At 38.2% G+C, this 23339-nt stretch overlaps 6 protein-coding genes across 12 annotated transcripts; 2 read left to right on the forward strand and 4 right to left on the reverse strand.

Annotated features, from left to right (window-relative positions):
- Nucleotides 1-639: 639 nt before the first annotated feature.
- Nucleotides 640-2478, reverse strand: SDG35 (SET domain protein 35). The gene has a single exon (XM_023672880.2). The coding sequence runs from the start codon at nucleotides 2359-2361 to the stop codon at nucleotides 739-741; it is 1623 nt and encodes a 540-aa protein (XP_023528648.2). The 5' UTR covers nucleotides 2362-2478; the 3' UTR covers nucleotides 640-738.
- A 1020-nt stretch (nucleotides 2479-3498) lies between these two features.
- Nucleotides 3499-5036, forward strand: UCP3 (Mitochondrial substrate carrier family protein). 2 transcript variants are annotated; one of them, XM_023657894.2, is made up of 2 exons: nucleotides 3499-3990; nucleotides 4412-5036. In XM_023657894.2, the coding sequence occupies exons 1-2, from the start codon at nucleotides 3616-3618 to the stop codon at nucleotides 4952-4954; spliced, it is 918 nt and encodes a 305-aa protein (XP_023513662.2). In that variant the 5' UTR covers nucleotides 3499-3615; the 3' UTR covers nucleotides 4955-5036. The 2 variants fall into 2 exon arrangements, 1 of the variants encoding a protein (XP_023513662.2); XR_015411889.1 differs by having other exon boundaries at nucleotides 3849-3990; nucleotides 4404-4549.
- A 33-nt stretch (nucleotides 5037-5069) lies between these two features.
- LOC111778212 (uncharacterized) lies at nucleotides 5070-8821 on the reverse strand. Of its 4 annotated transcripts, none has more exons than XM_023657923.2 (6): nucleotides 8663-8789; nucleotides 7923-8040; nucleotides 7021-7150; nucleotides 6449-6571; nucleotides 5623-5725; nucleotides 5070-5544 (listed from the first exon to the last, which is right to left on the reverse strand). In XM_023657923.2, exons 3-6 carry the CDS (start codon nucleotides 7113-7115, stop codon nucleotides 5296-5298), a joined length of 570 nt encoding a protein of 189 aa, XP_023513691.1. In that variant the 5' UTR covers nucleotides 7116-7150; nucleotides 7923-8040; nucleotides 8663-8789; the 3' UTR covers nucleotides 5070-5295. The 4 variants fall into 4 exon arrangements, with proteins under 4 accessions (XP_023513691.1, XP_023513699.1, XP_023513675.1 ...); XM_023657931.2 differs by having other exon boundaries at nucleotides 7021-7153; XM_023657907.2 differs by lacking the exon at nucleotides 7923-8040 and having other exon boundaries at nucleotides 8663-8821.
- A 1085-nt stretch (nucleotides 8822-9906) lies between these two features.
- On the reverse strand, nucleotides 9907-12534 carry LOC111781906 (galactoside 2-alpha-L-fucosyltransferase). Its single transcript, XM_023662643.2, has 2 exons — nucleotides 11955-12534; nucleotides 9907-11507 (listed from the first exon to the last, which is right to left on the reverse strand). Exons 1-2 carry the CDS (start codon nucleotides 12217-12219, stop codon nucleotides 10057-10059), a joined length of 1716 nt encoding a protein of 571 aa, XP_023518411.2. The 5' UTR covers nucleotides 12220-12534; the 3' UTR covers nucleotides 9907-10056.
- A 1240-nt stretch (nucleotides 12535-13774) lies between these two features.
- On the forward strand, nucleotides 13775-16039 carry LOC111797387 (uncharacterized). Of its 3 annotated transcripts, none has more exons than XR_002815534.2 (3): nucleotides 13775-14475; nucleotides 15142-15215; nucleotides 15902-16039. XR_002815534.2 is itself a non-coding variant. In XM_087127296.1 (1 exon), the coding sequence occupies exon 1, from the start codon at nucleotides 13947-13949 to the stop codon at nucleotides 14481-14483; it is 537 nt and encodes a 178-aa protein (XP_086983422.1). In that variant the 5' UTR covers nucleotides 13777-13946; the 3' UTR covers nucleotides 14484-14737. The 3 variants fall into 3 exon arrangements, 1 of the variants encoding a protein (XP_086983422.1); XR_002815535.2 differs by lacking the exon at nucleotides 15902-16039 and adding an exon at nucleotides 15317-15536; XM_087127296.1 differs by lacking the exons at nucleotides 15142-15215; nucleotides 15902-16039 and having other exon boundaries at nucleotides 13777-14737.
- On the reverse strand, nucleotides 15833-21415 carry LOC111797377 (phosphate transporter PHO1 homolog 3). The gene is made up of 14 exons (XM_023680365.2): nucleotides 21108-21415; nucleotides 20312-20695; nucleotides 19019-19376; nucleotides 18897-18945; nucleotides 18737-18808; nucleotides 17812-17941; nucleotides 17590-17710; nucleotides 17217-17475; nucleotides 17025-17129; nucleotides 16896-16940; nucleotides 16656-16805; nucleotides 16282-16560; nucleotides 16055-16191; nucleotides 15833-15970 (listed from the first exon to the last, which is right to left on the reverse strand). Exons 1-14 carry the CDS (start codon nucleotides 21373-21375, stop codon nucleotides 15871-15873), a joined length of 2457 nt encoding a protein of 818 aa, XP_023536133.2. The 5' UTR covers nucleotides 21376-21415; the 3' UTR covers nucleotides 15833-15870.
- Nucleotides 21416-23339: the final 1924 nt, after the last annotated feature.

The following is a 23339-nucleotide window of genomic DNA, read 5'->3' on the forward strand; positions in this document are numbered from 1 at the left end:
AAGGGAAAGCCCAAAGAGGACAATATCTGCTAGCGGTGGATTTGGGTCATTACAAATGGTATCAGAGCCAGACATTGGACGATGTGCCAGCCTTCTCGCTGTTCCCCTAAGGAGTGTAGACATGAGACAATGTGCCAGTAAGGACACTAGGCCCCAAAGGGGGTGGACTTGGGAGCGGTCCCACATCGATTGGATAAAGGAACGAGTGCCAGCGAGGACGCTGGGTCCTGAAGGAGGATGGATTGTGATGTCCCACATTGGTTGGGGAGGAGAACAAATCACCCTTTATAAGAGGGTGTGGAAACCTTCCCCTGGTAGACGCATTTTAAAACCTTGAGGAGAAGCCCGAAAGGAAAAGCCCAAAGAGAATAATATCTACTAGCGGAAACGTTTACACACTCTCATAAAACCTTGAGGGGAAGCCCGAAAGGAAAAGCCCAAAGAGAACAATATCTGCTAGCGGAAACGTTTACACACTCTCATAAGAAATACTTCGTTCCCTCTCCCTCTCAAGGAAAAGCCTAAAAAGAACAATATCTGCTAGCGGTGGAAACGTTTACACACTCTTGTAAGAAATGCTTCGTTCCAAATTACCTTTAAGGGCCGTTTGCTCTTAATTTGAGGAAGCAATTCAGACAATTAGAGAACAAAAAAGGCTTCACAAATCAGAAGCATATGGGAAGAACAAAACAGAGAAGAACACAAAAAAAGAAAAAAACAGAGTGATAGGTACAGAAGCTAGTAAGCATATTCATGGCTGCCAACAAGCTCAAGAAGTGACCTCAAAGCCTGTTTCTTCATCACCTTCCCATAAACCCCTCGCCCCAATTTCAAAACCCTTTCCATTTCCAAAGCCCCACCACCATTACCATTTCTCTTCAACCTTTCCACCATCGTCTTCACCACTCTATCATCACTCCCCACTGCGTCTACTACGCTCTCCACCACCATTTCCATTCCTTGAATTCTCCTTCCCCATTTCTTCATTGCCTTCTCCGAACTGAACACTTCAAAATATGACTCCCAAAATGATGCCCTCAAGTACCCCTTCTCTTTTCCCCTCACCATCCATCGCCTCATTCCTTCTTCCAACTTGTAAATTGCAGCCCCTGTTTCAATGCCCCTGCCCCTTTCACTTCCTCCTCCCATTTCAATCTCTTTTATCTCTTCTTTCTTGCTCATTTGTTCTTCGAATCTGCACCTTTTGCATTTGCAATTGAAACCCCATGTCTCCGACATTCTCTTTCGGTCTTTCCATGGCGAGAGGGGATCGAAATATGCGAATGTGATCTCTTCCCCTGTTTTTATGTCTCTAGATGCGTGCACCATGATGTGATCTCCAATGTGTAAGCGTCTCGCATTCGGACTACATGAATGGTTGATGAATGACGCTAAAACCCACAGCCCAACTCCATAGTAATCGCTGTTTTTGCCTAGAACTTTCGCGGAAGCTGCATCTTCAACTAGCGCGTTGATGTCCAAAACACTGAGGATTTTACTCATTTCTGTGGATCTAGTCTGATCCTCTGTTTCTGGCTTGAAGACATTCATCTCAGGAACATCGAGATCGTCCTCCGCTTCACCAGTCGAAAGTAAACCAATCAGATTCTTTGTTTTGGTGCTTTTTATGGCAGAATCGGTGACTTTATCAACGAAATTCTTCCACATTACCAATTGAGCATTTTCGTCGCAATTTTCTGGCAAAATCCCTCTTTCAATGGCGATTGCTTTGGTGACTAGCAGCAACGTCCCAGAATCTACATTCTTCGTCGCAAAAAGCCCACGTCCACTGATCCCAGATCTTCTAATCTGCACTGGACCGATGAATTCAGCCAATTCTGGGGGTTTCCCACTAAACCCATTTAGAATCCAATCAGATATATCAAAAGCTCCAGTCTTGGACAAATGTTCGAACTTCTTACATTTTTCAAGATACCCATTAAGATTTTCAGAGCTCCCACTTACCTGTGGATCAACCAGAGCTTTTTTGAAGCATTCCAATGCCGAAGAGTACCTGTTGAGATTCAAAAGAATTTTACCTTTACAGAGCAGAGTTTTGAAGTGGGTGCACTCGATTTTCAAAGCTTCATCGCAATCCTTCAAGGCTTCTTCGAAATTTCTGAGCTTAGATCGAGCTTCCGCTCTGTTACAGAGCGCTAAACAAAGAGATTTCTGAAGCTTCGGAAGATGGTGATCTGTAGCCGCCGTTTGGTTTCTGCAGAGCGTGATGAATTGGGAGTAGGTGTAAACGGCATCGTTCCATTCTTCTCTGAGAAGGAGCTCTGTGGCTCTGGATCTGAGAAGTTGCATCTCTGCTTCCGCCATTTCTTGGTCCTTGAGCTCTTGGTCCTCCATAGCCATTTTCGAAGCCGAGTTGAAAAGTAAAAACGGTTGTTTTCTTCTCTTTCGATCGTTGTAATTTTTGGGGAAAATTTGAATTGTGGGATTGTAACGGTCATATAGCGAATCTCTTTCCCTCTCTCTCTTCAATTTGGACTCGAATGCTTTTAAAAAGTTTAACGGACCAACGGTTATGTTGGGACCGTTCATTATCGACATTAATTCAGTAATTACGATTTTAGGCGCTAATCCTATTTAGTTAACTGTTCTTTTCCTTAATAGAACTCGCCTAAAGATAAATATAATTTTTTTAATTTTAATTTATATATCTTGAATAAACTTAATATATACATTATGATATATAAATCCCTAAAAATATTTGAGAAAAATACAAAGCCACTCATTAATTATGAAGAATAATTGAATCAATATTAGATTTTAAACTTAATTATATCATTACATTTCCGTTATGTGTGGGAGAGGAAAACGAAACATTTATTACAAAACTATGAAAATCTCTCCCCCTCTCTTTAGCAGACCCATTTTAAAACATTGAGGGGAAGCCGAAATGGAAAGTCTAAATAGAAAGCCCAAAGATCACAATATTTACTAACAGTGAGTTTGAGATATTACAAATAGTATCAGAGTCAGACACAAGGCAGTGTGCTAATAAGGACGCTGGCCCCCAAAGGAGAGTGGATTGTAAGATTGGTTCCTCGTTGGGCCTTGGATTGTGAGATTGGTTAGAGAGGGGGCACTCACATTTCTTATAAAGGTGTGGAAACTTTAGTGCACACGTTTTAAAAAACTGTGAGGCACGATGGAAAGCTCTCCCTACTAGACACTTGATACTAACGGGAGACACTCACATCCTTATAAGGGTGTGGGGATACCTTAGTAAACACATTTTAAAAAATCGTGAGGTGCGATGGAAACCTCTCCCTACTAGACGTCTGATACTAACAGGGGGCAAATCTTTCTTAATCAATTGGTACTTATATGATCATTAGTTGACTTATAAGAAAACTTATAAATGCCCCTTATCCACTCTTAAGAGTACTCTTTTAAGGTAATTTTGAAACCTCGAACACAATTATCGCTAGAATGAAAGAACAATAATTCAATATAGAATAACTATGAGTTAAACATCCACCCCATTTTGATCCATTGCGATGGGCATAAAAAATTAATAGAATTACCCACAATTATACACGAATCTCTCTTACTGTGGGATCTGGGATTCTGGAGTTGGAATAGGGTTTCGGGGACTGATCGATGAAGACAAGCGAAGAACATGGACGCCACAATCCCAACACCAAAATGTTGCTCACCGCCCTCGCCGCCATGGTGGCCGAATCCACCACCTTCCCCATAGACCTCACTAAGACCATGCTTCAGCTCCACGGCGAGTCTGCTTCCTCCTCTCGTTCCACAAATGCCTTCCGAGTGGCTTCAGCCATCGTAAAGGACCAAGGTCCTTTTGGCCTCTACAAGGGCCTGTCTCCCGCGATTCTCCGGCACCTCTTCTATACGCCCATACGAATTGTTGGATACGAGCACCTACGATCCCTCTTCCTTGCGTCCGATGGCGGCTCTGTTTCCCTTCCTGCCAAGGCCCTTGTCGGTGGAATCTCCGGCTCCATTGCTCAGGTTCCAATTTTCCATATTATCATTTTACTAGGGCTCTGATTAACGATATTGCACATTTTAGAGACTTGGATTTGCCAATGAACTGCAATGTGAAGAAATTTAGCTAATCGAGTTACTAACAGTTCATGAAATGTCTGATCCTCTGAATTGTAACATGTTGGAATTGATTGATGATAAAGAATTCTTTCAGTGCTTCAAATTTTAGAATCTGGGATGGACTGAAAATCACAGGCACTGTCTAAACTGTCTGTACGCCTTGTGCTGTATCTAAACTAATCAAGTGCATGAACTTTTTGCTCTAATACCACATTAAACTACCACTAAATTCAAAGTTTAAGCATATAGATTACTGAAAACTTAATATTTTATTGATATCCTTTACTAAATATCAATATATTTGTGTATACCATTAGTACCACAGGTAGTGGCAAGCCCTGCTGATCTTGTTAAGGTGAGGATGCAAGCTGATGGCCGTCTAATGAGCCAAGGTCTGCAACCCAGATACTCAGGTCCTCTCGACGCCTTTACTAAAATAGTGCGTGGAGAAGGGATTATGGGGCTTTGGAAAGGGGTTGTCCCAAATGTTCAAAGAGCATTTTTGGTGAACATGGGAGAATTAGCCTGTTATGATCATGCAAAGCGTTTTGTTATTCGGAATCAAATAGCTGGGGATAATATTTTTGGCCACACCTTAGCTTCTGTAATGTCTGGTCTGTCTGCAACTGCCCTGAGTTGTCCAGCTGATGTTGTGAAGACAAGAATGATGAATCAAGCTGCTAGCAAGGAAGGAACGACCATGTACAACGGCGCGTATGATTGTCTCGTGAAGACGGTTAAAATTGAAGGATTGAGAGCTCTGTGGAAGGGATTCTTTCCTACTTGGGCAAGGCTTGGTCCTTGGCAATTTGTCTTCTGGGTGTCTTATGAGAAGTTTCGCAAACTTGCTGGGATTTCATCCTTCTAGTTAATAATTGCTATGAACTTGTTGGCATTGTGTCTTTTGTGCCAAAGCAAATAAAGGGTGACTGGGTGTGATATTGATTTGCTTTGTAATGAGCAGAACTAGTTTTTGCAAAATCTTTATGCTTTTGAATCGTTCTATTATTAATCCAAAACCCGAATAACATCGAAAGAAAAATCCTTTAACATGCTTGATCCAATGCTTCAGATGTAGTAGTCACTTGAATCTAAAAAAATGTGTCGTTCCCTATTTAGCCAATTGCCAAAATTATTGCAAAAGCTAGTTTCCAGAGCAGAGCGAGAAGAAAGATGGGAGGATGGAAGTCCTATAAATTAAACAACTCTTCATGACCAGCCACTGCCTCTCATTCTGTCCTGCATTTCAGCTGCTCTCTCCTCCTTCAACCTTTGAGCGATCTCTTTAATCTTGGGGTTGAAGAAACGATCTCGCACGAATTTCCTTTCCTCGGCTTGTATCTCCTTAATAGCACTTGGATACGGGTTAGGAGGAGGTTTCTTCCCTTGAAGACGTGCAATTTGCTTCAAGCGGGAGTAAGCCTTCTTTTTCGCCTTTTTCTCTGCCCGGTATTCCATCTGAACGACAAAAGACGTTATTCACAAAATGAAGAGATTCAAGAGAAGGAAACAAATAAAAGAACCCACAATCCTTACATTGGCTACTGCCATGGCTTCCTCCTCACTGACACCCTGTTCCTTCAGTTCAAGCACTCGCAGGCCGAATATTCGGGCTGGAGGAGGATCGAAACTACAGAACCTGTAGAAACAAAAGGCAACTAGTTAGGAACTTTCTCTCTTTTTTTCTCTGTTTTTTTCCATCCTTCCATATCAGGATTTCATCCATGCAAGATTAAACTCTACACATACATACATATATATATGTATGCTTCAATTGAACCATCTATTTTAGCAATGCTGATGTCTTTTAGAGATTCTATCCCAAAGAAGAAGGCAAATTCTGAGAGCATGCACGACAAATGACAAACTCAATTCACCATCCTTCCCAAAATGCAAGTGTCATCGGGAACATTTTTTATCAGCTGATCTATTTTAAGCCAAGCATGTCTCTAGTGATTGATTCTAGAAGCCAACAGATATACCATTTTAACAGGAAGTAGCCGTAAGAAGTGGCTTCACTACAATTATGATAGGCCTTCAGAAGAATTAACATTGCTTGAAATTCCTCATTATAGTTAAACATTGGTTAAATGCACGACCCAGACAGACATACAACAACCCATGGCAAGCCTCAGCAGTAGGCATATGGAATTTTAATTCATGAATATCCAACAAGAGTTTTCTACGTCATGTGCACTCCAAACCCTTAAGATAGAAGTTCCACAAGAATCTAAAAACCTGAGAATCTAATTTTACTTCAAGGCAGAAAAGTAGCTCTCGAACAATGGAATCAATCCCTCATTTCAAACATGTATGATGGAGTAAAATGTGATAAACTACATATATAAGAGAGGCATCATACTTGATCGCATCTTCGTATTTTGAATCTGGATGTTTCTGGAAGAACTTTTTTACATATACATCCTCAGGAAGAGTGATTGTCTTGATTGTTCCATCTATTCGAGGAAATGTAGGAGGTGGCGCCCTGAACAAGAGTGTAATGGATAAGATAATTGTTTCAAGCAATTGGAAGCTAACTGGAAGCGCAACTTTTTATGCATCCATTGCTACCAAGCAATATGCTCAACCCATGAGCAGGAAACAACAGGAAAAAAAATCAAAAACTTTCAGTCCTTCCAAAGAAATTTATCTCAATAAGCAGTTTAAAATCATTTAATTCAATGAAAAGAAAACTGCTGTGAAATATTTCACCAAAAAAGATGTCATAGACATGATAAATTGAGAAACTTGAATCCAATAGTATCCCAAAAAGTTACACAAATCTAAGGAAAAAGAAATTTGAAGATAAGACCAAAAGATCGTCAAATTTATTTTGACAAGCTAGAACAAAAAATTGAACATTTTCAGGATCCTAGAAAATGAAATACTTTTAAAAAGGCAAAAGTACGAGGAGTGGAGAATAGAAGAACTGACTGTTCCATGGCTTTGAGCCAAATAGGTTCTGCTTTGGCCAAGCCCTTGACGAGCTTTCTAGTCCTAGTTAGCAAGTCTCCTTTCATGAAGGACATGGCTCCTCCTTTGGACTGCGATTCAATCCAATGATCTACTGGATACAATAAAAAATTAGAAACCCATAAGAAATAAAATATTACAACAAAGCAAAACCACTCCATGGGTATCAGGGTTGTAACTAACAAATCAGAATGACAGGAACTATATACTAAAAACATTATCGAGATACAAGAAGTTATGCAATTTTCTCCCACTCCTTTTTCATCTCTCTTTCCCATGCTAAGAGGTTTCACTCCCTTCAATAACACAACTCGCTTCTTTCATCACTTGAAGGGAGTAAATCTTCATCATCGTCATAAGGCCTAATTTAAAATCAATTGTGGTATGAGTTTCTTGTAAAATTATAGCAGGCTAGGGGGTGAAGTTTTAATGTTTGCACAAGAAAGGGTTGAGGGGCATAAACAAAATTCAAGTGAACCTACATGTCGAGTAAATAAATAAATGGGTGTGAATAGGTGGAATTTTGTGAAAAGTAAAACAGACAGTAGACTAGAAAAGAAAAGGAAAAAACTAAAACCGAAAATCAGAACCAATAGTAAAAAGAGAAGCAAGATTATTGATCTGATCACAAGCCAGAAAACAATCTACTTAATAATGAATCAATGACAACCAAAGAGAAGCTCCCTGAAAATATAATGGTTGCCAAAACTTCCAACTAACGATATGCCAACAAGAATTTTCAAATATACAACAAGATCAAAATCAAATCGGAAAACTACACAGCTTCACATACGAGGATAACTCAAAGGTCATGTACACCCCCTCTTTCATTTGTCACAACTACAAAAACAGTCGGAACTCACATTCCTCCTCACTCCGAAAGGTACACCACCACAATTTTAAACACAATGCATTGCCTGCCTGCCTCACTGCATTGCCTCCCCGCTCACTAAATGGCAACTGATATGACTAATGGGCTAACTGCCAATAATCAGACGCAAAACACCAATCAAACGCTACTCTTGCAATGACTTCAAATAACACCACACACATGCCTAAACGCCTAATGAACTCCCAAATACTCATTGCACCAACGCTGTACAATCAATTGCGGTCTTCAGCCACAACAATCAATTACGTTCTTAAACCACAAACAACCAAACCTCCAATCTTGCTGGAAGTAAATCACAAGGCACAAAAATTATCACTACGCCGGCAAACAAACATTAACACGCCACCACACCAAAAGCACAAACAACAGACTATGGCGGCAAACGCCAAGCACACAACACCATACCAAAAGCACAAAAAACAACACACCACCACACCAAAGATACACAATTACTGCCGGAAAACTCCAGCAACACACCACCACACCAAAAGTGAGAGAGACAAACAACCACCACTGGCAACCTAATCAATAAATAAATTACAGAACAAATTGAAACCCCAGTTCAAAACGAAACAAAAATCGAAACCACAAGTCAAAATTACATAAACAAGTTGAAAACCTAGTTCGAAATTTCAGAAGAATGCAGACAGATCACAATCAATGAGGAAACCACAAGTTCAAAACTCAAACACGAACAAAACTAATAAATACCTGCGAAACCAACGAAATGATCACTAGAACGAGAGGGAACGGCCGGAGCTGAAAGAGTCCTACGAAGAGGCTTCAATGGTGAGAGGAAGATGAGCCAGTCTAGAGAAAAATGATCTAGGGCTGAGAATTGTGTTGTGTAGGGGCAATTTCGGTATTTACACAACATTATATAATCAGGGTAAATTTTGTAGCTGTTTTGAGTCGATTACTCCAACAAAATTAACCTACCAACTAAAACCTAAAAAATCAATTTAAAATAATCTTAGATTTTCCAAAAGTCAAAAAAAAAAAAATTTCTTTCAATTATTATCGTTTAAAAATAAAATGCATACTAAACAACAATAATAGAATTAGAGAAACTACAATAAAAAATTTATATCATTTGCCAAAATTAGTTAAAGAATAAAAAAGTTTATATTTGTGCTGGACTAGAATTCTGTAAAAATATCTACCCGGATTCTAAAAATATCTGACATTCCATCCAGTATCCCATACCATACTATTTCCCAAAAGTCAAATTTTTTTTTTCTTTCAATTATTATCATTTAAAAATGTTTATATTTGTCAAGTAGGCTGGACTGGAATTCTGTAAAAATATCTACCCGGATTCTAGAAGAATATCTGACATTCTATCCCATCCCAGTATGGTTTAGTGATATGTGATATGTGTGATCTGACATCTCATTCCAACGAGGTTTAGTGATATCCCCAATGTGGTTTAATAATATCTCTGATCGTTTAGTGATATCTGTGATTTGACATCCCATCCCAGTGTGGTTTAGTGATATCTCTAATCTGACATCCCGATCCCAATGTGGTTTAGTGATATCTCTAATCTGACATCCCGATCCCAATGTGGTTTAGTGATATCTCTGATCCCAATGTGTTTTAGTGATATCTGTGATCTGACATCCCATACCAGTGGTTTAGTGGTTTAGTCCATACCAGTGGTTTAGTGATATCTCTGGCCGTTGACGCTCTTATAGGTCTTGTTTTCTTGAATTCCAATTTTTTATTTGGTTAGAAAGGCTTTAACCTACCTTCTAAGTAGAGATGCACGCTATTAGAAACGATAGAAACCGAATTAGGTGGAGATACACGCTATTAGAAACGATAGAAACCGAACTGGGTGGCTAAAAAACTACTCATTCGGTCTAGTTTATATCAAAGGTTTAAGCATAAATTGTTGCGGACGGATAAAGAGAGACATACGTTATTTTTGTTGACCAATAAGACTTACTAAGGTGTGAAATCTCTCCTTTGCACAAAAATAGAAAAGAAAAAACATCATTCTATTCATTAATTCCATATTAAGTCTAAGCTTAAATGCAACTACATGTATTAGAAGGAAAAAGAAAACAGATCAAGACAAATCATATTACAAGTCAGTGATGTTATAAATCCTGATGGTTAACAACCTTAAGACCCCAGCTCATGTCTTCACAATGTCTTACATGTGGAACAACTACACCAGTATCTATTCCTTTCTTTGCCTTGCAATCATAGAACGGAGGAGCATGAAAGCAAGGCTCCATTGACATCGCCCTACGACACGCTGGATCGGGCGTGGTCATGTTCTCCGCCTTGTAAAGAATCCATGGCTTCGATCCCCCGAGTCCTTGAGCCACATACCCGAACGTCGACCATGCACTGGTCACCAATACATCGCTCATACTCAGAAGGTACATTTCTGCCCATGCTTTCCTGTTGTGAGCCTTCTTCTCAGTCTGCTGATACATTTCGTAGCTTGGCTGGTGAACTGCAATGACCTCTCCCGTTGTGGTTGGGTACTCCCAGTACAAGGTTCTCAATTTTTCATAGTATCCAGAACTCAAGGATGTCATCAAAACCGCTTTCACTCTTGGGCGTTCCAAGGGAACCGAAGAGAAGCCTTCCTTGTCTACGTCGGGAAGTATCTTCTCCTGAAGAGTACAGCTTAAAATCTGATCCATTATATGTTCGAATGGTCCCGATCCAATCTCGAACACTCTTACTTGAATTCCTATCAATTCATCTGCACTTGATAGATATGCGTCGTAGTATCTTGTAATCAGTCCCCAAACGTGATTCGACGGGTGGAAAAGATATCGACCCAGATGATGAAACACGTTGTCTTTTTGGGGGAATAAGTTACTCAGTTCGTGCTCGAAAGACGGGATCAGGAAGAGCGATGGAACAAAGTAGTTATCTGTCTTGAGTATCAGCCAAGGGACCCTACTTAAAAGAGCCTGTTCTTGATCACAGAAGAAAAGCTTGTCATGATCATCATAATCATGAACCAAATGTAGGTATAGATAGGATGGGAGCGCTTCTGTCGATTCGTTTAGCGTGTTCGTCTTAAGCATATATCCATGACAATTAGGAGATTTCTGATTAAAGTTGCTGAATTGATCCATCAAGGGGAAGTCATTTGGTAGCAGCCAAGTTTTTTCTGGGAAGGGCTCACAAAATAGATCAGCCATATCCTTCCCCGGATCGACAAGCAAGACACGATCGGTAAGAACGGCATAGAGAAATGCAGAAGCCAAAGTGAGTATCTTATTTCCCAAGCCACTATAAGACATCCACACAACATATTTACACTCTGTCAAACTAACACTACTGCCAGATCTGAGCTGCTCTACTGCTTCATCATATGGTTTTGTATGCGGACCACATCGTCGATGAAGCGCTTCGTAGTCTCTAAGCTTCGAGATGAGGTACGGAGACGGTCTGTGGGTCGAAGTTCTTCGATATAAACTGGATTGATATCTACTCAAGCATGATCCTTCATCAAATCCAGGAATGAGAAGGCCTCCAATAAGCTTGTCTCTATTGGAAAGTCTAGAGAAACCGTTTTCTGAACCTATAAATTCAAAAACATGGACAAAAATGAATGAACACTAGAATTCATAATAGACTTGAATCATTCAAAATGCATAGATTCCACTCTTTTTGTTTCCTGTCCTGTGATATCAGATAGGAAGTTGAATGCACAAATCTTCTCTGTGCATCTACTAACAATTTTACAAGATCTAAAAGGGTTCCCAATGGCTAGAAGATGTAAATATATCAGAAGCTCCTGCTATCTTCTCTGTGCATCAACGTGCAGAAGCAACCAAAAGAGGTTTAATAATGATACTCATAACAACAACGAAGACTACAGAGCTAATAAGAACAGTCCAAAAACTTTTCAGAGGCCCAGCAACTACAAATCAGGGACATGAATCACTGAAACTATGGCAGGATCTATAGCTAAGAAATCAGACATCTGTCGAAGTTTTATGAGTACCCATCACATGAAAATACTAACCTGAACTCTCAGAACTGCCATTAGTGACCACTCTTTGCAATGCTCTGGCTTCAGCAAAACCCAATGACAGATCCGCCGCCGGATTCCTGAACACCAAACCAACAAAAACGACCAACGGAAGACCTATAAGCAAATAAGTAAAGATCTCCTTCACCTTCATATCTCTGAGGAATCCCGATTTCGGAGCACCGTCCGCCGATGCCTGGAATCGGAGATGATCTATGGGCCTTGAACACAAATTTCGTCTTCTAAAACCTCTCGTCATTCAAAAATTTCATATGGGTAATATGGAAAACCCGGGATTTCTTCAGATTTTGCTCGATTCGATCGCGTTATGGAAAGAAAGCTAAATGGGTATCATGAGCCAGCTCGAAACAGAGCAGATTTTGGGGTAAAAGTTCAAATTTCTACAGGGTTCAACAAACGTGGCGAGGTGATTTGATTGTTTTATAGTATCTGCAGCCGGTATCGCCATTGATTGAGCATTGACTGCAGAAGGGATTTATATTTTAAGCTCATAAACGCTGATTTGCCAAATAAATCTAGTTGATTTAAATCTCTTGGGATACCGAGGGTTGGACTCGGGAAGAGGGTTTCAATACAATAATCAAGAGTTAAGTGCTAAAATGTTGGTTCCATCGAAAAATCTTGCCGTTTTGGACAATAATGATTCAACAAAAATTGGAAATAATAGATTTTATGTAAAAATGGGAACAAAAGATTAAGACCATCTATTATTGGATATAATGTAAAGTTAATTTAAAAAATAATAGATTTTATTTATTTTATTTATATTTACGAAAATTGAATTTGAATGATGTCTTTACAAATAATTTTACCACCTAATTATCTATTATTGGATGTAATATAGAGCCAGCGTAAAAAACAATAAATTCTATATACATTCACAATAATAACTAAAATGCACTATTTTTTTTTTAAATAATTATTAAATTTTAATAATATGTTTCAGATAACTTTACTAATATATTTATATCTCGAGTTATGTTCAAAATATTTAATTATGGTGATGTATCTAAATAAATATAAACTTTTAAAATTAAATATATTAATTGTTTGATGTATGGTCCCTCCAATTCTTAGAACATAGGACCTCATCTGACAAGTGATGGCAAGTTAAGGCAAGCGAATCAGGCATCAATTAATGGCAATTCAAAATTGTTGGCTACCATTGGGACAATTGAGTTTGATGTGATAAATGAAAATGGCTTCTCCTGTGTTGCCCTACTATGACGAGAAATAGCCAAAAGGATGGCTCGTTTTGTGTAACTTTTCTCTATTATTATATATCGTTTGTTATTTTATTATTGAAGGTAACTTTTTAAGTAGATATTTTTTAATTAATTTAATTAGATATTTTTAAGTAGATTTTTAGGAAAATATTAACTATTAATAAAAGTATATTTTTTTTTTTTTTGTCTAGTCTTAGTCACGTCATTAGTGATATTTTTATCTAAGGTTCACTTTTATTATCAGTAGTTCAATCATAGAAACAGTAAAATTTAATAAGTTGGTCTTTAACTCTCGTGGTCCAATCATAGAAACAGTAAAATTTAATAAATTGGTCTTTTTAACTCTCCCGAATAATTTTCAAGGAAATTAAAAAGTCAAAAGTTTAATAAATTTTAAGATGTTTTTTAGTTTATAAAAAAAATAAATTTGACAGAAGGTATTGTTTTAATCCGGTATTATTTCAAAAAATTATTATTTTAAAATAAAATAAAATTATTTAATTGGAGCGTCATCTATTTGTAATCCTTGAGCTGTATTTCATGGAAAAAAGGAGGGAAAAAAAAAAAAGAAAAAAGAAAAAAAAAAAAAAAAGACGACTGTGAGTCATTGATTGACTCATTCCTGAGGGTTTTAGGGGTTTAAGCGGGCGGTGGAGCGACGAACGATTCCGCCTCAACGAACATAGCGACATTAACACTGTAAGCTTCGAATCCGATTACTCCTTCGGCATTGACTAGGATGTCAACTTCGGAATCGAAACTCCAAGACGCAGAATCGAACGCCGCCGCCGCCACTAAAACACCGGAAGATCAACAACAATTGGGCGCCCCAAATCACTCTGAGGAAAAATCGCCCGAGGAATCAGGTCAATCAGGAAAGATTTCCGGAAGTGGAGGTGAAGATGAAGGAGGAGAGGATCTAGACGAGGAAGAGGAGGGGGAGTGTGGGTTTTGCTTGTTTATGAAAGGGGGTGGTTGCAGAGATAGCTTCGTAGAATGGGAGAAATGCATTGAGGAGGCGGAGAAGAACAAGGAGGATATTGTGGAGAAGTGTTTTGAAGTCACTGGGGCTTTGAAGAAATGTATGGAGGCTCATGCGGATTATTACGAGCCGATTCTGAAGGCGGAGAAAATGGCAGAAAACGAGGCGATTATCGAATTGGAGAAGGAATCAACTCCAAATGCTACCCAGCAACATACGGATTCCATAGACCTGGAGGTGATTGCAGGTACCGAGAATTTGGAAGAACAGAAGGCCTCTGCTGCTGGTAAGTGAAGATCTGATTCCTGAGGCGGAAAACATTATTTTGTCGAAAGTATTTTAGTTTCTAGCAGATCTTTTAACAGGCCGTGGAAGATAATCTTCCTTGAACTCTTTGTCTTGTGCACCGAAAGCTGATCATATTCATTTCGAAGTATCATTGGAAAGAAGAGATTTTACCTTACAACACTTTCGATTTAATTCAATTTCTGAATAATTGTTCGTGCCATTGTTGCCTAATATCATTTTTCCACAATCATAGTCCCTTATACTACCTTTGTCATTAGTAACTTAATTAGATTGTCACTACGAATTATATCTAATGTTTAATTAGTATGAAACCAGTTCTATTTGTTGCATGAAAGCCACTAATTGACAGTTACAAGAGGGAAAACTTTCCTGATCGATCAGAAAGGATACCTACACTGGTATACTTTCTTTCAAACCTACGGCAAGAGGAGCCATTGGAATGAGATGGGTCAGTCAAGTTTTTTTTTTCGAATCTGTGTGTGCAAATTCTTGAGATATAGGAGGTTGATATTAGTGAGATGGATCACAGTAAGCCTGTGTTTTTGTTCCAAAAGTTCAGTCACTCACCCCACAAATACCCAGAGGTGTGTCATATTAAGTGTTTGCTTTTGACACATTGATACCTAATTGTATTTCTTTTCAGCTGCACACTGAAGCTAGGGGCTATATTCTTGAGGCCCATCTTATGCTACTTTTAAGGATGGTTTGAGATGAATGGTGAGATAAGGTTCTTTATCACTGAACAGATCGCTTTCAATTGCTAATGTCTGGTTGTTGCATGTTATTGTGTGCGTGTGAAAACCCGGTTATCATTTCAGCTGCAGAACCCACATGTTGAAGCTGATTCCTCTTTAAGCTCCTCATGAGTGCATAAATTTGGTATTATTGAGCTCGAGAGAACATAATCTCTACTAGTAAGGCTGATCACTCTTTAGGCTTCTTACAGGGAAGAGTGCTAGTAGCATATCTCTTTATTTCCATTTCCAGTTTCTAAAGCTTAACCTTTCCTTGTTCAATTAGTGCAATTCTGTTTGAATATTTTCCGCTCCCTGCTAGAATGAATATTTCATCTACCAGAGTGTCTTACTTGTAGTAGTAAAGACAGTTAACACACGGTATTTGTGAAGTCGTTAGAGGTGAAAAAACACTGCTATCTTTAAGAAGCACCAGAAATAAAGATCATTGTGTGCCCTTGTATACAACTAAGATCTCATGTCAGCAATTGTTCGTTTTTCGAACTAATTCCATTAGGTTTGAAGGAATCTTGAGAGGGTCAAAATTATTGCAATGTTGTGTTATTTAATATACATGATTTGTTAACATTTTGAAACAAGTAAACTGTATATCTTGAAAGAATACTGTCTGGAAAACTTTAATCATCTTTGTCATCGTCTTCATCGTAGTTGAAAGGCAGTGGTACAGATTTAAATGCCCGGTACCTCCCAACATTGTTCAGATGCTCATTCTCCAACCTAAACCAGAAGGGCCATTGAAGATTTCAGAAAGAGGCAGCTTGAGGAAACAACCCAAGCTAAACGGAATTTTTGAAGTCATACCTGAAGAAATTCCATATGCCACGACGAATGATCTCAAGGCTGGCCACTATTGTAATCAAACCTTCTGTATGCAGGTTGGAAAACTTGAAATCCAACACAGTTTGCAGCCAAGCAAACCTCAGTAAAACATTCAAGAACTGCATTTGATTTCCACAACTTGTTCAGATAACTAGAAAGAGATGGCCCTAACTTGCTTTTAGCAGTGAAACCTTAGGAGAAAAACTCACCATTGCCACAAAATATACACTGTTATGACCAACAAGTAGTTTGTCTCTTAGCCATCGGTTTTTCGAATGGCGCTGCAAAAGGCCCCAGTCGATGGCGAGGTCCCAATATGTGCATATAATGGCAGCAACAGCTGAGAACACTGCCGCCAACACTTTCCAGGTTATTCCCTTGTTTAGACTGTAAGCTGTCCTCAAGCAAACAGCTACAATTGTCAAGAAGTACTTCACTCCGTTATATCCCTGCATTGTATCTTTCTCCTCAAACAGTCGCCTGAGACACTGTAAGAGTGAGAAACCAACAAAAGTTGTATGTTAGTGGTATAACTTTTCCCTTCTTTGGACAGAGATCAAAAGTTAGATGATGAGATTCAAACCTGAAGGAGACGAGACAAATATGGAATAACAGCAATGATGAAGCTGAAAGTATTGAATACAGTGTTGGTTCGACAAGTATCCCGTCGATGTTTGTAATCTCCCCAACCGTAATAGCAAATGTAGAATTCCAAGCTACGAAGTGCTTGCACCTGAATGAGTCGAAGTAATTGTTTGAGGATCTATGATGTAGGTAGCTTCTTGAACAGAAGAACCTAAGAAAAAAGCTTGATGTAACTAACCTGGCTGGTTAACTGATCTGCCAAGAAGAAATCAGGGAAGACGACCTGTCGAAGAAACGTAACCAACATTAGAGGATAGTTCAAGAACCTTCCCAGTAGGTCGAAAGTTCAAAATCTCATTTTTCATACCGTGTAAAGGGGAGCACATATGCAATGGTACAAAGTTTTTATGCAGAACAAGCGACTCGAACGATATAAGATGTTGAGTGGACACAAGAAGACTGCAATCACAACCTGCAGGCAGAGAAAAAGACAGACTTATAGTCACAAATTAATGGTTTTATGGCCAAATGAGTAGTTTTTTTGTGAGACCATTCTTACAAGGAGCAAAACCAAAGGGAGAAGCTCAGTGACTGCTTGATATGACTTCGTTACAGGGTCCATCTCCATGTCAAGGTTAGAAAGAACACAGGCTAAAGCAAGAGTTGCCACAGCAAAACTGGGAAAAAGAACCTCTCGGTAGGCCAACTCAGTGCCTTGTTTGAACCCAAATATGAAGGAGTAATTCACTTGGTATCGCCTCCAAAAGTATATGTTTGCTGCATACATTAGCAGGTGCAACACAACGAATCCAAACAAGCTGCATCAAACAAGCAGAGGAATGAATTAAAATGCTCTAACTTTTACAGCAGACCATGTCTCTTTTATCAGGAAACAAGAAACGAAAAACGACAACGATATCCTTTTAAGTTACCTGTAAAGAGGAAACATGGTTTCCATATACTGGGTGCTGCCTTCTCTGTCTAGTAAATGTCGAGCTCGAGTAACGAAAGCGAGGGCGACGATAAGAGCTACAGTGCAGCCAGCAAAGAAACCTGAAATATTTGTTCAATTTAACCAAAATAATGAACATCAACGAAGGGAAGTCTGTGTTGGAAAAGGTTTGAAATGAAAAGAATCCATGATGGTTCTTTACCAACTGAAAATGTAATTCTATGTCTTTCTTTCTTTGCTTTGGGTCTCAAGATGTTCATTCCTTTGGTCCGATTAGCATTGCAGAAGTGTTTGATAAATGCAGCTTCCACCCTTTCCATTAGCTTGGAAACCTGATTTAATGGCAATAGTTAATGTCACAAATGAAACTCGAGATATCATGTGAATCATAGCAAACCGTCTATGCTAATATGAACATAGTTCAATTGACATAAAAAACATGAACCATTGACCAAGAGGTCAATTGTTCAAATTTCTATCAACTATCCTACACATGGTTGAACTAAAAACAAACCATCCACGTACAGAGATCACCTATAACAACCCAAGTCCACCGCTAGTAGATATTTAAAACGCGTTACGTATTACTGTCAATTTCACAGTTTTAAAGCACGTCTACTAGGGAGAGATTTCCACACCCTTATGAGGAATACTTTGTTCCCCCTCTCCAACCGACGTGAGATCTCACAATCCACCCTCTTGGGGGCCAGTGTCTTCGCTGGCACAAACCTCAACGTCTGGCTCTGATACCATTTGTAACAGTCCAAGCCCACCACTAGCAAATATTATCCGTTTTAGCCTGTTACATATCATTGTCAGCTTCATAGTTTTCAAACACGTCTACTAGGGAGAGGTTTCCACACCCTTACGAGAAATGCTTCGGTTCCCTCTCTAACCGACGTGAAATCTCACATCACCGAACTCTTAACTATATGAAACTATGCCCGTGTTAAGAAATTATTCAAACTTAGAGAATTTTTCACTCTCCTTAATTGACTTTTTGGAAAATGGGGTTTGAAATATTGCATTTTTATATCCTATGAGAACAAAAGAATTTTTGACCAGAAAGGAAGTGTCCCATAAATTCAACATAATTACAGCTAAAAGAGCTTGAAAATTAAAGCAACCTCATCAGAACTCCCAAGATAAGAGCTGTCCACCATCTTCATGTATGACTTTCCTGCATTTCTTGAAGTAATCTGCAGCCATCATTTTCAAATAATAAGCTCCAAATTATGAAGAATCTCATCTTGAATATAACAAACAATATAATTCAACTACATTTACCTTATCATATTTCTTCATTATCTTTGAAAATGCCAAAGTATTCAAGAAGCTGTTCATCATAAAATGAAAAGAAAATTCAGACAATTCCACATTATGAAGAACTAAGGATTTAATTGAATTACCTGAAGCTTTTTAGCAGCCTGAGTTTGTGGTAAAACACAACAAAAGCCCTCTTGAGTTGGTTCTCAATTTTGTTGAGATTTTCTCTGTTGAATTGAAGTTCTGAGTTCTTGGGGAAGTTGAAAAGGCCTTTAATGGTGGATATTGGTGTCTCTTGAGTTGTGTTCATTGTTACACGATCAAGAAGTTCAAGTGGAGGTGGTCTGTTGGCCTTCATCTTCGTTTCTTTCCCTTCTTCATCCTTTGTGTTCTTCTCTTCCTTTCCATCTTTTTCTTCTTTTGATTCACTTTCTGGTTTATGACTTTCTTTGTGGCTCGACCCACCTTCTTCTATGGAGTCCATTGCTATATGAACCCGTCCTGTGTATATCCAACACGTAAACGTTTAGAACTGCTTTTGAAATGAGTTATTTTGACCCAATAACCTTTAATTATTAGGTTATGATTTGTGAGATCCTACATTGATTGGAGAGAGAAACGAAACGTTCCTTATAATGATGAGACATGTTTTAAAACTTTGAGTGGAAGTCCATAAGGAAAAGCCCAAAGACCACAATATCAATATTGCCTTGCAGTGGGCTTGAGCTATTATAAATGGTATGAGAGTCAGGCACTGCACGGTGTACCAGTGAAGACGCTGGGCCTCCAAGGGAGGTGGATTGTGAAATTCCATATTGGTTAGTGGAAACCTCTCCCTAATAGATACGTATTAAAATCTTGAGGGGAACCTCGGAAGGGAAAACCAAAGAAGATACTATCTACTAGTGTGGGCTTGAGCTATTACAAATGGTGTCAAAGTCATGCATCGAATAGTGTGCTAGTGAGGACGCTGGGCCCCAAGGGAGGTGGATTGTGAGATCTCACGTTGGTTGGAGACGTGTTTTAAAACTTTGAGCGGAAGACCAGAAAGAAAAGCCCAAAGAACACAATATCTGCTAGTGATGGGCTTGAGTTATTACAAATGGTATGAGAGTCATGCACCGCATGGTGTGCATGGTGTACCATGCAAGGACACTGGACGGAGGTGGATTGTGAGATCCCATATTGGTCAGTGAAAACCTCTCCCAGTAGACGCATTTTAAAATCTTGAGAGGAAGGAAAACCCAAAGAAGATAATATCTGATAGATTGTGAGATGGCACGTTGGTTGGAGATGGGAACAAAACATTCTTTATAAAAGTGCGTTTTCAAACCTTGAGGGAAAAGTCTAAAAAAGGACAATATCTACTCGCTTTCGTAGAGAATTAAAGAGGTGGGTGTCATGAATTCATACACACAAAACAAAGAAAAACTTACTGCTAGCTCGGACCCCAGAAGGAGTGGAAGATGACAAAGCAGCAGTAGAAACAGCAATATCAGTAGCCAGCTTTGAAATCTCCTCCGACCGGTCGCCGGAGAAATCCCAAACACCCTTTGGATTCTCCACTTTGATTCTGAAAGCAATCAAAGCATCCATTTGCTTATTCAACACACTCGCCTCCTTCACAACTTCCTCCACTTTCGACTTATAAAACTTCTCCACTTTATTGAACTCTCTATCCAACGACCTAAAGTACACCAACTCATACTCTCCCCCTTCCTCATCCGCCATCAAAAACGTCGTCCGATACTTCCTCGTCCCGTCCCGACTCACCGCGTTCACCAATATAGCCTGCTCCTCCACCGCATCCTGCGGCGACCCTGCCCCACAACAAATACCACACAAATTAGTTACAATTGTTGAGGATTATTGAGAGCGAGTCCAGTTAATTTAGTAGAAGATCCTGTCTGGATTTATAAGTGATCGAATACTATCTCCATTGGTATGAGGCCTTTTGGGGGAAACCCAAAGCAAAGCCATGAGAGCTTACGCTCAAAGTGGACAATATCATACCATTATGGAGAGTCGTGTTCGTCTAACAAGTTACAATAACCTCCCCATGGGATTATACCCAAACCTCTATTTATTGAGTATTGTTGGGAGTGAATCCCACCTTGACTAATTTAGATAATGATAGTGAATTTATAAGTAAGGGATGCCTTAGGCATTTTGGAGAAATCTAAAGCAAAGTCATAAGAGTTTATTATAACACTATTATCATATGCAACAAACCTGGACTTGTAGGGTGGCTATTATGGCCATGGCCGTGGCCGTGACTATGACCATGGCTGTGGCTGTGGCGGAGCGTGAGGCCGCTGAAAGCCCTGTAGAGGCTGAGGGTCCGTCTGAGCTGGGCAGAGTCGGTTACGGGGTGGTTTCGAGCGTGGGCTTTGTTGAAGGTGTCGATTTGCTTCAAGAGGGACTTGAGGAACTCGTAATCCATGTAGGCTTGCTGCCATTCAGGAACCATCTGAGCGGCAAATTGCTTGCCGAACTTCATTATGGACGATGCTCGTGTTCAACAGAGAGCTGATGTTTAAATTTATGATGGAAAGCAACACAACAGAAGGGCGACGTATTTATAGTTGAAAGAGTGTAAATAATTGAAAGAGACGTGCATGAAATTTCAAACCATGGAGGACACGTGTCATGCAGGATAGAGGAGAAAACTCAGTCGGTCACTTCTTACTTAAAATATTAAATAATATTTAGGAAAAAAGTTCATAAAATTATAAATATATGTACGGAAATATGATAATTGAATTTTGGATGTCGTATGAGACAAGGAAAGAGTGAAAAATAAATCAAAATATTGACTGCTTTTTTTTTTTTTTTTTTTCAAAACATTTGACTGTTATTTATTTATTTATTTATTTATTTATTTATATATACAGCGACTGTGTCAATTAGAACAATCAAAGGAACACGGTTCGATGTTGGAAACTTCGGAATTTGAAAAGGTGGTCTTTAATCAAAATTATTTATATAATTAATTAAAAAAAAAACCCAGAAAGAATCAATTTTTAATATGCCCATTACATGAAATGGGCATATATTCGAATGATTTTTCAGAAGAAATAATAATAATAAATAATAAAAGGAAAGATATTTCATAAAGTTGACTAAGTCTACGTTTATTTAGCTTCAATGTCTTTCCTAAATTTCAATTTAAATTAATGATAAATCTAAGACGGTTTGTTCATATCATATTTATAATCATGTTTTCTAAACTAATTAATAAAATAATTTTAATATACATTTTCAAATTAATTAAAATAATTTTTTTAATTGAAAAGTTCGAGTAGCACTAGCTCGAACCCTCTTTCTCTTGGACAAGAGAGCTCATAACCGTAATAAATGCTAGCAAGGACCACTGGAGCTATGACTACTCTCTTTTCTTGTACCAAGAACCCGACCATGATTAATGTTTCTGAGCAAAACCCATAAGCCAATATTAAATATTAAAGTCGTTGTTGTTGTAGTATACTGCTTTTAGCTTATAACATTAATTTCTTTAGATTCATATTTTCCAAAATATTTTTCTCAGACATAATCTGAGACTCGAGTATATGTCGATATTGCATGCAAAGTCCGAATTTTATACGACTGACTTATTTGCTAGGTTAGAACAAGTGTCGCAAAATCCTGAGACAAGTAAAATTTCGAAGTTATCATTAATTAGGTCGCTTTTCCGAGAAGAAAAATTCAAAAATTTCCTTTTTCAGCAAGTCAATTTTGAGCAAAACAAAACAAAAACTGTGGCATTTTCCAAAAGCTAAGGCAGTAATAATTATCTCAACCACTTTGTTTGACACGAAAAGGAAAAAAAAAATATAAACTTTTTATGAACTAAGTGTATTTGGCTTAGAATTTTCTAAACAAAACCCTTTTAATATATATTATTGAGTCTTCAACCTTTTGTTGCTCAAAGCATTCCACTAAATTCAAAATTTCAAATTACTTTATTTTCTTTACAATTAGATACGAATATGGACGTGTTGATATGTTCATACTATGGGATTATCACCTTTAATTATTTTAATTACACATCAATATTAAATTAATTTTATTAAGTTCCCGCCTTGCATCACTCATATGCATCTCGTCTAGCTCTAACATGTATTAAACACATAATTGATTATAAATTTTTAATTTTGTGTTTAATAGATTCTTATATAATCAATTTTTATAAAATAAAAAAATAATCTATTCGATATAAAATTAAATTTATGTCCAATGGAATCGAAACTCTTTTTTTTTTTTTTTTTTTTTTTTTTTATATCTACTCATAAAATTTTAAAAATATCAAAAGAAAAAAAAAACCCGAAAACCTATTAATTTTTTAAAATATAAATTTAAGGATTTATTAAATATTTTTTCTTATTTAACCTATAACACTTATTAAATAGTTTTCTAAGTTACAAAATGGTTTTTCTTTTTGGGTATTTGTATAAATTTTTAATT

Source organism: Cucurbita pepo, chromosome 1 (genome assembly GCF_057944985.1).
Source record: "Cucurbita pepo subsp. pepo isolate OVF chromosome 1, ASM5794498v1, whole genome shotgun sequence".
Classification (NCBI taxonomy): Eukaryota; Viridiplantae; Streptophyta; class Magnoliopsida; order Cucurbitales; family Cucurbitaceae; genus Cucurbita; species Cucurbita pepo.